At 31.8% G+C, this 15247-nt stretch overlaps 1 protein-coding gene across 9 annotated transcripts in view; it reads right to left on the reverse strand.

Moving 5' to 3' along the window:
* The window catches only part of VPS13B (vacuolar protein sorting 13 homolog B), a 765148-nt gene that overhangs the window by 671793 nt on the left and 78108 nt on the right, over positions 1 to 15247 (reverse strand). For all 9 annotated transcript variants that reach the window (XR_013994784.1, XR_013994785.1, XM_081070819.1 and 6 more), the window contains exons 7-11: positions 14493 to 14667; positions 7424 to 7692; positions 2137 to 2232; positions 1551 to 1673; positions 947 to 1084 (exon numbers count right to left, since the gene is read on the reverse strand). Coding sequence is in view for 7 of the 9 variants with exons in the window: in XM_081070819.1 (XP_080926945.1) it covers positions 947 to 1084; positions 1551 to 1673; positions 2137 to 2232; positions 7424 to 7692; positions 14493 to 14667 (801 nt within the window). In the remaining 2 variants the exon portion in view is untranslated. The remainder of the gene's footprint in view (positions 1 to 946; positions 1085 to 1550; positions 1674 to 2136; positions 2233 to 7423; positions 7693 to 14492; positions 14668 to 15247) is intronic.

A 15247-nucleotide genomic window follows, 5' to 3' on the forward strand; every position in this document is an offset into this window, starting at 1 on the left:
CACAGTTAATCCTTAAATGATTCAGTACACTTATATGGAACGGTTCAAACATTAAAGATATACTAACATATTTAAATATATGTTAATTATGCACGTCAAAATTAAACACTTTCAACTACAAAAGTAAATCTGTAGTGAAAGGGTTAAAATGTAAATTATTTATTCTATTTTACCAATCTTCAGTTAACTTTTTTGAATTTTAAAATTTATTCCATAAAAAATACATTAATATAATCTTATATGAAAAATACTAAGACATACACATAGTATATGTGAAATTCTTCATCTCTTCTCATAAATCCCATAACATAAAAGTAACTCAAATTAAAAGAGATACTTCTACCCTATTTCCCCAAAAATATGACCTAGCCGGACAACCAGCTCTAATGCGTCTTTTGGAATAAAAATTAATATAAGACCCGGTCTTATTTTACGATAATATAAGACCGGGTCTTATATAATATAATATAGGGCTCGGTCTTATTTTAGTATAAGACCAGGTCTTATATAATACAATATAATATGACAATATAATATATAATATAATAAATATAATGTAATAAATATATAATAAATATAATATAATAAATATAATACAATACTGGGTTTTATATTAATTTTTGCTCCAAAAGACGCATTAGAGCTGATTGTCCAGCTAGGTCTTGTTTTCAGGGAAACACAGTATGTTTCCTCCATGACTATTTTAACAAACTAACTGTGGATAAACAAACTAACTGTGGCTGTATACTGTATAAAAATAGAGATCTTTGTGAACTCCTCAAACATCTCTAGATGTAGAAGCTAGGCACAAACATTCTAAATGTCTCAATAAACAAATAACATTCGGAATATATTACTTGAGAAGAAAGATAGCAATCACAAGTATTTATACAAAGTGTCCACCCAGACACAGTCTAGAAGTTGGCTCAAATGTATATTCTCTGACCTTATGATGAGCTGCATCCAAGATAAATTCTGCATGAGTACCATTATTTTCTGGGCTTCGGTAATCAAACAATGAATTTGTAAGGTATGTCAAACCTTTCATACTCAAATTTTCACCACAAATAAAGAAACAGGCTTCCTGAAAATAAACACAAAATTTTTGAACAGGAGGAAAAATCATTAGACTGTTAAAGAAAATAAAACCTTGGCTTTATAACACCGACTCAGTAGTCAATAGAAATCACTACAACTTAAAGTCCTGTAAAAAGACAAGGAATGCTGTCTCCATTTTCACTGCCTATTTTGGCAAAGAACATTTTAACAAACCAAAAAGGAGCTCCAAGTAGCTGCCATAAACAAGAAAGAAGAAACATTTATGAATTGGAAAGTATCTGGAACTACTGTCCAGGTGTTAAGTGCTACCAACTTTCTAAATTCCCCTGAGTTCTATAAATTCTTACAGGGGAAAACAGTAAAGTTCCTCTCTCAAGCCAAAGATATATGTAGTCTAACAGATTTTTGGTATGGTTAAACACTTCAATAAGCACTTCATTATCCTTGCATTCTATCCAAAAAAAACGGGCAAAGGGAAGATTTTGACTTACGGTTTCACTTCTATTAATATTCTCTTCAAAATCTTTAACACCCATAATTCCTTTCAGGCACATTGCTCTACAACCTACAAAACCAATCTGGCAATCAAAGAAAGGCTCTCCCATCATAAGGGCCTATAAAAGGAAAAAAACATTACAACTAAGAACTTCAATTTCATAAAAATATTACAGAATTTCCTTGTACAATTTCTAAATTAGTTGTAACATCTTTAGGAGTATGGCCTTTCCAAATTTATTCTCCTCAGATCATAAACCCTGTTAAGGTAAGAAACTTCTTCCTTGTCCCTATATCCTCAAACCTTTGTATCCTCAATGACTGGCACTTCATAAATATTAATCCACACATACATAGAGCACACACATGTTAAATGAAAAAAACTAATGTTGTATATTACAGTAAAATCTTTGTTAAAAGTATGAATTATTTCAAGCAATACTACTAACCACTAAAACAGAAATATAAAACTATAAATTTATTTTAAACATACCACTTATGATAAGTCTATATTTATTAAATATTAACTTTAACAACCATTCAAAAGACATTACAAATGTATGTTCAATGTTGAAAAATTACCTCAACTGTAGTTCCTTCTTGTTCCCAACACAACACTTCTTTAGATTTTACTTTCTGAGGGCTGTAATAACTACTCTCAGCTTGCATTTCAGTCAGCTAAGAAACAACATGAGAATATTAAATAAGTCAAATTAGTATTAAATGGCAATAAACTGCACTTATTATGATGAATTGATGGAAACTAAGCCAATTTTAAGATTCGGGAAATTTAATTATTAAACAGGAAAACAGGTGCAACAAAAACAGCTGTAATAGATTATCCATGGTAAAAAGGTTGAATATGCTAGTCTAAGCTCATACAGAGAATTTAAATACCACTTATTTTATTTAACTCCTTTTTCTTAATAATATTGTCTAAAAAGGAGAAAGCTGTATAGCTATAACAGTCCCACAGTCATAGAATAGTTTCCATATTGTACCAAAATTTTACATATATTTTAACCTCAACTCATTTTGTATTCACTAATATATTCAACCAGATTTAGTTCAATCATTTCCAATATTTCTCCCTATTTGTAATAAAAAGAAAGCTGTGAAGAAACACAAACATATTCACCAAATTATTTCTAGTTCTAATGATAGTAGGTTTGCAGATGTTTATTTTCAAAGTATGTGTCTCATAGTATTTCTCACAGATTCATAATCATGCAACAAACACTGAGTGCCTACTAGATAACAAGTACTAAACTAGATGCTAACAAAAGAAAAAAATATTCTTGTCCCTCTGAAGCTTACAATGTATTATTTGTATATATCCAAAAACTAATTTAAATTATATTTTAAAGGTATTTTTCTAAATGCAACGTGGTATCCTGGCGTGGATCATGTAACAGAAAAAGGACATTATGAAATTCAATTAAAGTCTGGAATTCAACAGTAATGCATTAATGTTGGCTTCTTAGTTTTGACAAATGTACTGTGAAAATGTTAAGAGGTTAACAATAGAGGAACTGTGTAAGAAGTATATGTGAACTTTCTGTACCATTTTTGCAACTTTTCTGTAAATCCATAACCATTCCAAAATAAAGATGTTATTTTTTAAAATGAGTATTCTGCTCATGTTTGTTAACGATTCAGCGACCCTTATTCTCATAAAATGGATGTATACACACACACACACACACACACACACACATATGTGTGTGTATATATATATATATATATATATATATATATATATTCTCCAAACTTAAATGTAAAGTCAAAGATCACTTTTAAAAAAAATATTTAACTTAGGTCAAATAGAATTTACCAACCCAAAAAGTTATGATTTTAAGTATAACATCTTTATACTAAGAATCAACTAATTTTTCTCATTTTTTGTAACAAGGAGTTTTTTATATAAGCCCTTATTTCTTGGATGCTTCCAGAACTGGTACACATATGTTGCTGTTTTCAACTACAATTCTATAATCTAAAATGCTTAAGTAAAATTGAATATTTTAAACTTGATCACCTTTCAGCTGTCTACAATTATTGTAGAGAAAAAGCAATTAATTGATTAAAAGGACTCAGACATTACAAGAACAATTTTCAACATTATTTTTTAAATGCTACATTTAATTTAGCATGATTTTTGTTGGATTAATATCAACTGTTCAGAATGCTAATGTAGAAACATGACCTTATTTTCTGACCAAAATATGAACCGCAAATTAATTCCATACATTCTTCAAATCCAAGCCGAACAATGAATTCTAATGTTTTCCTCCTAAATATCAACATATTTCCCTTAGAGAAACCTTAGACATAAATGTTTCAACCTTCTAAAAAAATATATATTAACTAATGACAAACACTGCCGAAAATCTATAAAAAGTTCAGGATATAACTGCCTGTTCTGATTCAGTTTAATACAATTCTTCTCATCAGTAAAGTTAACAGAAATACACCGAAATAATTTCAAATTTTAAATAGGCAAAAATCACCAGAAAAGATAATTCTTTACTAGCAATCCTTAACATCCCTCACCAACTTAGATTAAAAACAAGTTCCTAATTTGAATGATGCAAATTTGGCAATATATCTAACAACAGTTGGCAATAGCTGGCTTTTTATTATATTTAAAGATTTTACTGTTTTATCATTTTTAATATTGCAGACCGATCTATATTCCTTTAGTTTAGTGAAAGGTCAAGAAGTAAATTTCAATTAAAAAATTATAATAAAATAATTTATTTCAGTAAAGAATTCAAAAATAATAAACGATGGTGTTAAAATAGCACAGCTAATGTACGTATTTTTATCATTTTTTCCCAAATTTCATTTGCAAAAAAAAAAATCTTTGAAATTAATCAATCCTTGACTAAACTTGTGTTGAAACTTAGTCTGTGCTTTTCAGCTTTTGTCATATTATAAAATAACAAATTTTAATTAGAAAACTCTTTCAAGTCTATTTACTTTAATATTTTTAATCTAGCCAAAAAACATTATTAATATACTACCTGCTGTAGTTATGAATTGTATAGTTTTACTACTGATTGAAAAAACTTATTTCAAGCAGTTAACAAACAATCCAAGCCAAGTTAAAATACTAGAGCGCATCAACTTGTTTTTTCCACTGCCATATTTCCAGTATCTAACAAGTTGCCTGGAATAATACCTGCTATACTACTTCACAGGTTAGACACGAGTTTACCTCCTTCAGAAAAATGTCTCCATGAAAAAATAAACCCACAAAGACAAATAAAATTTGAGAGAGAGAAAAAAAAAAGAGGATTCCAAACACTCTGTAAGATGGAAAGCAGATGAGGAGAAGGGTAGATGGATGAATGATGGATGGATGGGTAGATCGATGGATGGATGTATTTATTCAACAGATGTTTGCTAACTATGTACCGGGAAATTTCCAGGAGCTAGAAGTACAACTAACCTTGTTTAAAATTACCACTTATTGAGTTTGGTGTACTATCAAAAAAGAATATCCATGATTTTCTGAAAACGCTATTATTTCTTCATCCATTGACAGACATTTGTGTTGCTTCAACTTTTTGGCAACTGTAAATAGTGCTTTTGTGAATATTTATGTACATCTATTTGCTTGAGTACAATTATCAATTCTTTTGAGTATATACCTAGGAGTGGAATTGCTGGCTCATATGATAATCCTATGTTTAACTTATTGAGGAATCATCAAACTGTTCCACAGCAACTGCACCATTTTACATCCCACCAGTCTTCCCATTTGTTTTTAACCAACTCCAACTAAGATTCCACCAGTGTCAAATCACTGCTCTGGTCAAGATCACCAACAATTTCCACATTGCCAAATCCAATGATCTATTCTCAAAAATGACCTGCTCCCTCCACTTTAAAATATTTATGGTACTTAACTTCCCAGACAGACACTCTACTTGCTTTTTTACTACATCACTGGTCACTTATTTTCAGTTTCGCTCACTGTTTCTTCCTCATCTTTCCAAATATTTAACATCACAGTGTCCCAGAGCTTGGTCCTGGAATCGCTCCTTTTTTCTATCTATACTGATTCCAGATTTAATAAAATCCTGACTCTCAAATTTATAGACCCAGACCAAACTTCTAATCTGAACTCCAGATTCATAAATCCAACCAGATAGTTATACTTGAATATACAATGGGCATCTTAAACTTGTCCAAAACCAAACTCCTGATATTTATCTCAAACCTAATCCTCTCACAATCCTCCTCTCTCAGGAAATTAGAACTCAACCCTTATTGTTGCCCAGGAGCGATCCTCGGATCCTCTTTATTTTATTTATGTCTCACAATAAAATCAGGAAGTCCTGTCCTCTTGACTTTTAAGACACATCCAAAATCCAGTTACTTTTCACTACTTCCACTTGCTACCACCCTAGTCCAAACCATCATCTCTTGCTTGAAAACTGCAATCCTCTCTGTCTACTCTCCTTACTTCTGCTTTTGTTCTCTTATAATCTATTCTCAACACAGCAACCGGAGTGATGCAATTTAAAAGATAACTCAGATTATTCTATTAACTACTATGCTAAAAATTGTCCAAAAACTTACTATCGCACTCAGAATTAACGACAAAGTCCCTAAAATGACCAGCACTTATTATAATTTATGGACCTCTCCCAACCTCATTGCCTGACCTGATTTTGTACACTTTCACATTAGCTCACTCTGCTCTGGCCCCACTGGCCTCTTTGCTGTTCCTTGAACTTTTGGGGTCTTTCCATTTGCTATTCCTAGAATGTTCATTCCCACATATCTACAAAACTTCCTCTTTCATGGTCTTTGCTTAAGTATCCCCTTCCTATTAAGGCCTTCCTTGATCACTCAGTTTTAAATTGCATAATATCATGTCTAGTGTAAGTATTCACTATTACTCTTCCCTCTCTATTTTTCCTACACAACGCATATCAATGGGTGTACTGTACATCTTTATTTATTTATAACAATTCATGTTTAAAGAACTAGGGATTTTTATTTAATCTGTTCATTGTGATATCTCTAGAGTCAAAACAGTGTCTAGCACATAGATGGTGTTTATATATATTTATTGAATGAATTACATCCCGTTCAGGAATATTGCATGTGTGGTAATACTATTATAAAAAGCCAAAGAATAAATAACCTAAAATTAAGGCTGGATTATATTTGAGGGGCAAAGAAGACAAATATGATTAAAGAAGAGCATATAAGAGGTGCCAAAGTACTAGTGATTTTATTTCATAAAAGTTGCCCACTTTACTATTCTTTAACTTGAAAATACATATAATATATATGTATAATCTCTTTTGAATATATAGTTTACATATATTTGTTAATGGAGGAAGTGGTCAAAGTATGTTAAACACTGCAAAAAAATAGAGTGAAATGAGGACCTAGATAAGAAATTGGGTTATCTTAGAGTGAAAGAGAGGTGAGGAAAGAAAGAAACTATGCAAACAACTCTTTGAAAGAAATTTTGTAATGAAGGAAAGCACAGAGATGAAACAATAGCTGGAGGGGTATATGAATTCAAAGGAGTTTTTTGTGTGTGTGCATTGCTTTTTTAATGGAAATATTAAGACATCTTGTATGCCAACTGAAAGATTTAGTAGGGAGAGAAAAATTTTCCATAAAGCTGATAAAACAAGGAAAATGGAGTAGGTCTTAAGAAGATGGGAAGAGATCAAAGTTCAGAGATTTCAGATGAGGAGACATATACCTTTATAAAGGACTGCTAAACTGTATCATATAACTACAAACTGTAAAATAAACTTTAAGCAAGATCCTTACTAGAAATTATGGTTTTAAGCATTAAGTTGAGATAAAAGTAGAGAAAAAAAAGGAAACCTACTTTGAAAGTCACAGTTGCCTTTGTACAGTAAAATCCTATAGAAACAATAGGATCCTTCAAAGTCTGTGCTTTTTGCTGATGCGTGGTTGTTGCAGGATCACTCCCAAGGTAGTCTTCCTCACCATCATCATAACTCACAATTGCAGGCACAAATGACCAGGCCCAGGATACCCATCCCTGTGACTGCTCATCCTCTTGCTGTGAATACAACTCTTGTCCTTTGTACTGAGCAGGATACTGAATATCTATTCTTGTTTCACCTTCAACATCTATCAATCAAAATAAAGTCATTTTAAATAAATCAAAAGGATTTAACTAAGAGGAAAATTAGGAAGATAAATTCTATAAAAATATATCTCACATATCCTTTCTACATGTAAAGTTCGACCATATCATATACACTGGCAATTATTATTTGAAACCAATAATTTAGCATTGCCACTTTTAAGTTTCTATATGTTGTCTTTATCAATCTTCTTTTATAGGTCACGATTAATGTTATGTGCAAAGTAGTTTAAGATAATTTTAAATAGATTTCATAAGTACACAGAATAAATTCATTCTTTGGCATTTCACTCATTAATTTAAACAACAACAACAAAAACCCTACATCCCAAAAATAAGGCTAAAGTGCTAAAAAACTGACTTTTCTCAGAAACATAATACCAGAAAGATCCAAGAAAAGTTTTTGATTCCCTTGATGCACCCAATGAAAAGAGACTGACAAGTGTTCCTAGGCAAACCGCTTACCCTAAAAAAATTATCCAAAGAATGTAAACAAATGTTATAATCAATTTTTCTCATATGTAGTTGAGAAAAATAATAGTGTCAGTGACTCTTTACTATTAGTCGGTAACATAAATTAGTGTCTTTCCTATTTACAGATAAAAAATTATAGCAAAAAACTTTTATTTGGTTACAAACGAGCAGACTAAGAATTTAAATTCCAACACTCTAACTTATTCCAGCTTTGTAAAGACAAATTCCTCCAGCTTCTTAACATTATTGTAACAATACAAACAAAGGAGGTATATATTCATGAAATTTAGGGAAAAAATACTTCTAAAGAAAGTATAAGCAATCTCCAGCAGATTCAAGTGTATCTCCCCTTCAGTGATAAATCTATAAATACATAAATTCCATTAAATATCATCCTCCTTCAGATCCACTTCTAGGTTTTCTGGCTAGAAAAACTACTTAACTTTTTTAGTCCTATGACAAGAGACTCCTGGAACATCCTACGCTTACAAGTTACAACACATGGATCTTTTCCTTCTTTCATCTGGAAAGGAAAAGACTTAATAAGTAGTAATTAGAGTACCTAAAATATAGTACCAAGGGGTCTTAGCCATTTCACTTCAAAATAAATTATAAAAGTTACAAATACAGAAAGTGTTTGCACATACCCTGCTGTTTAAGCATAAACATTATATAAATATCTACCAGGGAATAATAACGCCTGTTATTAACCGTCCTTAATAAGGTCTCAAATTGGACATCATCACTAAATATTGCAGTTGTAAGAAGTCAGATCACCTCAACCCAGGAAGCAGTGACCAGGTTGGGTCCACAGGGGTTGACCCTAGAACTTTCTTGTCTAACCCATTAAAATAAAAGGGCTGTCCACAGCTTGATCTTTGGAAACAAAAGAAACGTCACTAACAGAGGTCTGAGAAAACAGTCACTATAATTTATACTTAATATTAGTAAAAAAATAAATAAGAGGGATTTTGATGAAAGATGCTTTTGAAGTTCTGAGTCTTTGCTCACTGCCTTGTCAAAAGAATGAATTACGACCTAGAAAAGAAAAAAGCATCTCCTTGAACTCTGGTCAGAATTTCCTACAATATTCTTTTCCTTTGAAATAGTGCATTTTAATCTGGAGGCCCTTTGACAATGGAACAAATGAATTTCAATGGAAAAATACATATTAATTATTTAACTAAAATGTAGCATTCTTTTAATTGTGAATGTAGGTAACAAATCACAGTTGCATCAGTAGTACCTTCAACTCTAAAATCTATAGAAGTCACAGTTATATCAAATAGTGGTTGTGAAGCTATCTCAAAATATTTACATACATCACTACTTTGAAACTATGACAACTATTAGACTTCCTGCTATATTCTGTTGTTTAAAATGTTAACAAAGAAGCACATATAAAAATATAACAAAAAAGACAAAATATATGAAATAATGGTTTTCAGATACTGGTATCAGTGAGATCAGTGAGTCCTGAGAGATGGGAAACAAGAGAAATGAGCTCTATGATTGCCCCAGCTTAATGCCTGGAATGAGTTTCTAAAGTCACCGCCAAGAAAGCAGGAATCCAGGCAGACCTCAGCAGTGTCCTTAGATGATAAGACAAAGTAATTAGTGCAGGGAAACTAAGGTGACTAGAGTTTGCAGAGCAAAGTATCAGATGAGAAAGACCTGTTGAGTAGAGAGCTCCTAAGATCTGCAGAGGGTTCCCTGTCTTCAGCTGAGTAGTAATCAGTTTCATGTAAGGAAACTACAGAGACCATGAAAAGAACCACCAGAAAAGAACAATGGGAACAATCCCCAAGGCTTATACAGAATTGGGAATACTCTATGTTCCCACAGTCGATGGGGGGGAAAAAACAACTTTTAATTCAGAGGGTAGCAGGCAAACTATTCAAAAGGGTAACTGTCTCAACAGTGGGACAAATCCAGGCTTAAGCCAAATGGCTGCTCTGATCCCATCGAAAAAAACCTTTAAAGCAAGACTTCAATAAATTATATGGTTTCCAAGTAACTAAACTGTTTGCTAGAATACAAAAGTATCTAGCCCTCAACAGGAAAATTTCACAATGTCTGGCACCCAATTAAAAATTATTTACCAGGCATGCAAAGAAGCAGGGAAATATAACCCAAAATGAAGAAAAAAAAGTCAGTCAATACAAAAAAACCTAGGAATGATGCATTCACGGCAATAGTAAACAAGGACATTAAAACAGCTATATAAATAATATGCAATATTCAAGAAAGTATAAACAAGGAAAGATAGATGTATTATTTTAAATCCAAATTGAACTTTTAAAGATGAAAAATACAGTATCTGAGATGAAATATAAACTAGAGGGGATTAACAGCAGATTAGATACAGAAAATTAGTTAACTTGAACAGAAATAGAAACTATCAAAAATGAAACAGAAAACAAAGGAAAAAAGAAAACATGAACAGAGCATCACAGAGGAGCTCCGTCGAACTTCAGGTTGTTTAATACACATGTAATTGGAGACCCCAAAGGAAGAGAGGGGAACTGAAAAAAAAAATGCTTGAAGAAATAAAGCCCCAAATTTTTCTAAATATATATGAACCCAAAGATCTAAAAACTCTAATGTATTCCACAAGTAACATGAAGAAATGACACCAGAGCATATCAAAGTCAAAATGATTAAAACCTTCTGAGAAGAGACGTTCATAGGCTTTACCAGCGTGTCAAAGCAATCCACAGCACAGAGAACAAAAGGTTAAGGATCCCTGGTTTAGACAAAAGAGAAAACTAGTTGAGACTCCTCTGGAAGCAAACAGTGGAGTTACTTTAGCCCTTTGTTTTAACATACAAGAGAAACCTAGTCACCTTCTTAGATCACAGAAAGCAATAGTCATAAAGGAAAAATTTGAATATTACATTTCATCAATATTTAAAACTTCTGCTCAAGAGACATCTTTAAAAAATGAATTAAGCAAGTCACATTCTGGGAAGAAAACATTCCTAAACAATGTATACGACAAAAAACTTGAATTCAGAATATGTAAAGAACTTCTACAAATCAGTAATGAAACCCAAAAAGGTTTAAAATAGTCAAATATTTAAAACACACTTCAGAAATATATTAATGTTATTAATATATTAATTAATATAATAACCAAATGAAAAGTTCAAAATAATTGCTCAAAGAAATGCAAATTAAAACAAGATACCACAATACAATCATCAAAATGGCAAAACATAAAGACTGATAACACCAAACGCTGGCAAGGATGTGGAGTAACTGGAGCTGTCATACATTGCTGATGGGAATGTAAAATGGCACAACCACTTCGGAAAGAAGGTCTGGTAGTTTCTTAAAAAACAGGAAAAAAATTGAACATACAACTGCACTCAGGTATTTACCCAAGAAAAAGAATAGCACGTATCTACAATAGCACGACTGTCCAGCGCAGCTTTATTTATAACACCCAAAACTAGAAACAGTCCAGGCATCCATCAACAAGGAAATGGCTAACTAAACTAAGGCATATTCATATGGTATATTCATACAATGTACCTAGCAATAAAAAGAAAATTACTACTGATAATGATGAATCCCAAAAATATTATGTCTTTAGGACAGTGATAATACTATGTGTTATACCATGATAATGGGTACACACCATTATACGTTTGTCCAAACCTACAGAATGCACAACACTACACCTGAAAGGTAATGTAAACTATGGACTCTGGCTGATGATCTGTCAATGCAGGCACATCAACTGCAACAAATGTCGCACTCTGGATGAAATGCTGGTAATGGGGGAGGTCATGCATGTGTGGGGACAAGAGGTATATGAGAAATCTCTGTACCTAGCCATCAATTTTGCTGTGAATCCAAAACTGCTCTATAAAAATACTTTTAATAAAAAATTTTTTTTAAACATTATTCTTAATGAAAGAACACTTTCAAAAGAAACTACATACTATATGATTCCATTGACACAAAATTCTACAATCAGCAAAACTAATCTGTGGTTTCTTTAAAAATTCAGAAAAGTGTTTATCTGACCAGAGGGACAGAGAGAACAAATGAAAAGGGCATGAGAGAACTTTTTGAGATGTTAATGATCTGTATATTGATGGGTGTTTTGCATCACACAGGTATATGAATTTCTCAAAATATGTTGAGTAGTATACTTAAGATTTATACATTACACTATAAATTTAACCTACAAAAAAATAAAAAGTCATTAATATATATAAACTCTTAACGATATGCTGCCGAAGTCTAGGGGTGAAGTGTACTGATGATGTCTGTAACTTTGAAAGGCATCAAAAAAGTTAGTTGAATTGATGAAGGCAGAGATGTCAGACAGACAAAGAGATAAATGATAAAGCAAATATAACAAAATATTCATTATAGAATCTAGATAATGAGTATGTGGGTGTCTACTGTATAATACTCTTTCAACTTTTCTATGTATTTGAAACTTGTCATAATAGCATAGTTGAAAAACAATAAATTGAGCATTTTTTATGTGCTAGGTTTTGTTCTAGGTGTTAGACACTGTTCCTGTCTCAGGAGTGCATTGTCTGACAGGAATTCACTATCTAGTGTGAAATAAAAGTATGTTTTATTGTATACCTATATATGATAATTGATGTTGTTCCCTAAGCTTTTTTTAAGATGATAAGATTTTTAATAAGTTATAATTTAAATATTGTATAAATTTGGCCTTTAAAAGTATACAATAGTCTCAAAGTTGTACAACCATTACCACTATCTAATTTTAGGACATTTTCATCACTCGATAAAGAAAACCTCTACCCATTAGTAGTCACTCCCCATTCCCTCCTTCCCCTACCCCCCTACCCTGGTTACTAACCTACTTTCTGTTTCTATGGAATTGCCTATTATGTACATTTCATATCAATGGAATCATACATTTCTTTTTGACTGGCTCCGTTCACTTAAAATAATATTTTCAAAGTTTATCATGTTGCAGCATATATCAGTATTTCAAAAATTCCTTTGTATAGCTGAATAATATTCCAATGTACAGATATACCATAATTGTTTATCCATTCATCAGCTGATAGACATTTGGGCTGTTTCCACTTTTTGGTTATTATTATGAATAATGCTGCCTTGAATATTTACATGCAAGTTTTTAATGTGGATATATGTTATAATTCTCCTAGGAATAGAATTGCTGGGTCATATGGTAACACTTTGTTCAACTTTTTGAGGAAACAGATTGTTCCAAAGCAGCTACACCATTTCATATTCCCAACAGCAACATATGAGAGTTCCAATTTCTCCATATCCTTGCCAACACCTGCTATTATAATAGTCTTTTTTATTATAGCCATTCTAGTGGCCATGGAATGGCATCTCGTTGTGGTTTAGATTTGCACTGCCCCATGACTAATGATGCTGAGCATCTTTTCATGTGTTTGTTGACCATTTGTTTGGATAAATGTCTATTCAGGTCTTCTTCCCATTTTTTAATTGGTTTAGTCATTCCTAAGTTTTAAATACCCTTAGCTAAAGGCTCTATCTACAGAAATTAATCATCTTCTCCAAATTTTTCCTGAGTCTCAGGCCTAATGTCAAGTCAATCATTCCTTTCATTATCTTTCTACTTCAGATATTCATATCTCTGTTTAATCAAACATACTATCATTCTACCATACAACACACTTAACTGTTCACATGTCTGTCCACTCCATTATATCTTAAAATTTTAAGGGAAGAGAACACATCTTTTCATCTCTATGTTTTCCAACATTACCAACAATAACATCTCAGATATACTACACTTTAGTAAAAGTATAAATTGAGTAACTTAAGTTAATCCACCAGGTATACTTCAATGAAGCAAATACTTCATTAATTAGTGCTCCCATTAATTAACTAGGTATCCTCAGTAAAGCATGTAGTTAATTAAGTATAATTAATTACATATAATAAAGTATTAAGTATATATAACTCAATTAATTAGTTTAAATAACTCTTGGTGTGCCTTTGCAGAAAAATTACCAACACTATAATTTATAGGAAATCTTGAGGTTGCACTACCTTAACTTTTATGTAATATACATTCTAACACATATACCTATTAGAAACATCAAAGTTGTTTTTAGCTTGCAGAAAAAAGAAAATCAGAATAGCATTCAGCATGTAGAAAAGAAAAAAGTCAAAGTGGAGTCATACAACCAAAATAAAATCATCCCGTCACACTAAAACACTGCAAAACTCAGTCTAATGTATTTTTAAAGTTTCACAATGACAAAAACACTGTAAAAACAACGCCTCTAAAATGAAGTTTTATTATATTTACCTGTAATGTTTCCTAACATATCTTTATTGTGACAGGTAGAATCTTCTGTTTCTCCATCTTTAAAGTTGCCGATTTCTCCATAGTAAAGAGCAATCCCAAGTTGCATTATACGGATAAACATAGGCAGTTGTTGATCTGTGATAGAAAGTTTCAAACTCTCTACTAAGGTATGAATCTATATTTTGAAAAAATAAAAACATCAACAAAATCACGTTCAAAGGGAATATATTTTAACATAAGTAAGGAAATGTCAAAAGTCTTAAACAGAGTAACATAAGAGAAACAGTAATGTCCCAAACATTTCTAATATTTAAGCCAAAATAGTTTTTTCTAAAATCTTAGGAAATTTTTCTATGATCAATAAAACTTAGAAACTATATTAAGTCAAATGGTGTAAATGCAAATACAAATGATAATGAAAAGATATAGTCACACTAGATTTCCAGATAACACCAGAAAGAAAGTTATGTAACCAAAATACATAGATAAAGTAGTTCCCCTTTATCTACGGGGGATATGTTCCAAGATCTCCAGTGGATGCCTGAAATCCCAGATAGTACCAAACCCCACATATACTATGTTCTTTCCTAAACGTAAGTATCTTTTCACTTAAAGGAAGTACTTGAAGGCTTCTCTTTGACATATTCAAAGTAGCAGCATCACTACTCTTGTGCTTTGGGGCCATTATTAATTAAAATAAGGGTTACCTGAACACAAGCACTGCATTACCACAGGTAGATTGGATAACCAAGACA

This window comes from Rhinolophus hipposideros (assembly GCF_964194185.1).
Source record: "Rhinolophus hipposideros genome assembly, chromosome: 13".
NCBI lineage: Eukaryota > Metazoa > Chordata > Mammalia > Chiroptera > Rhinolophidae > Rhinolophus > Rhinolophus hipposideros.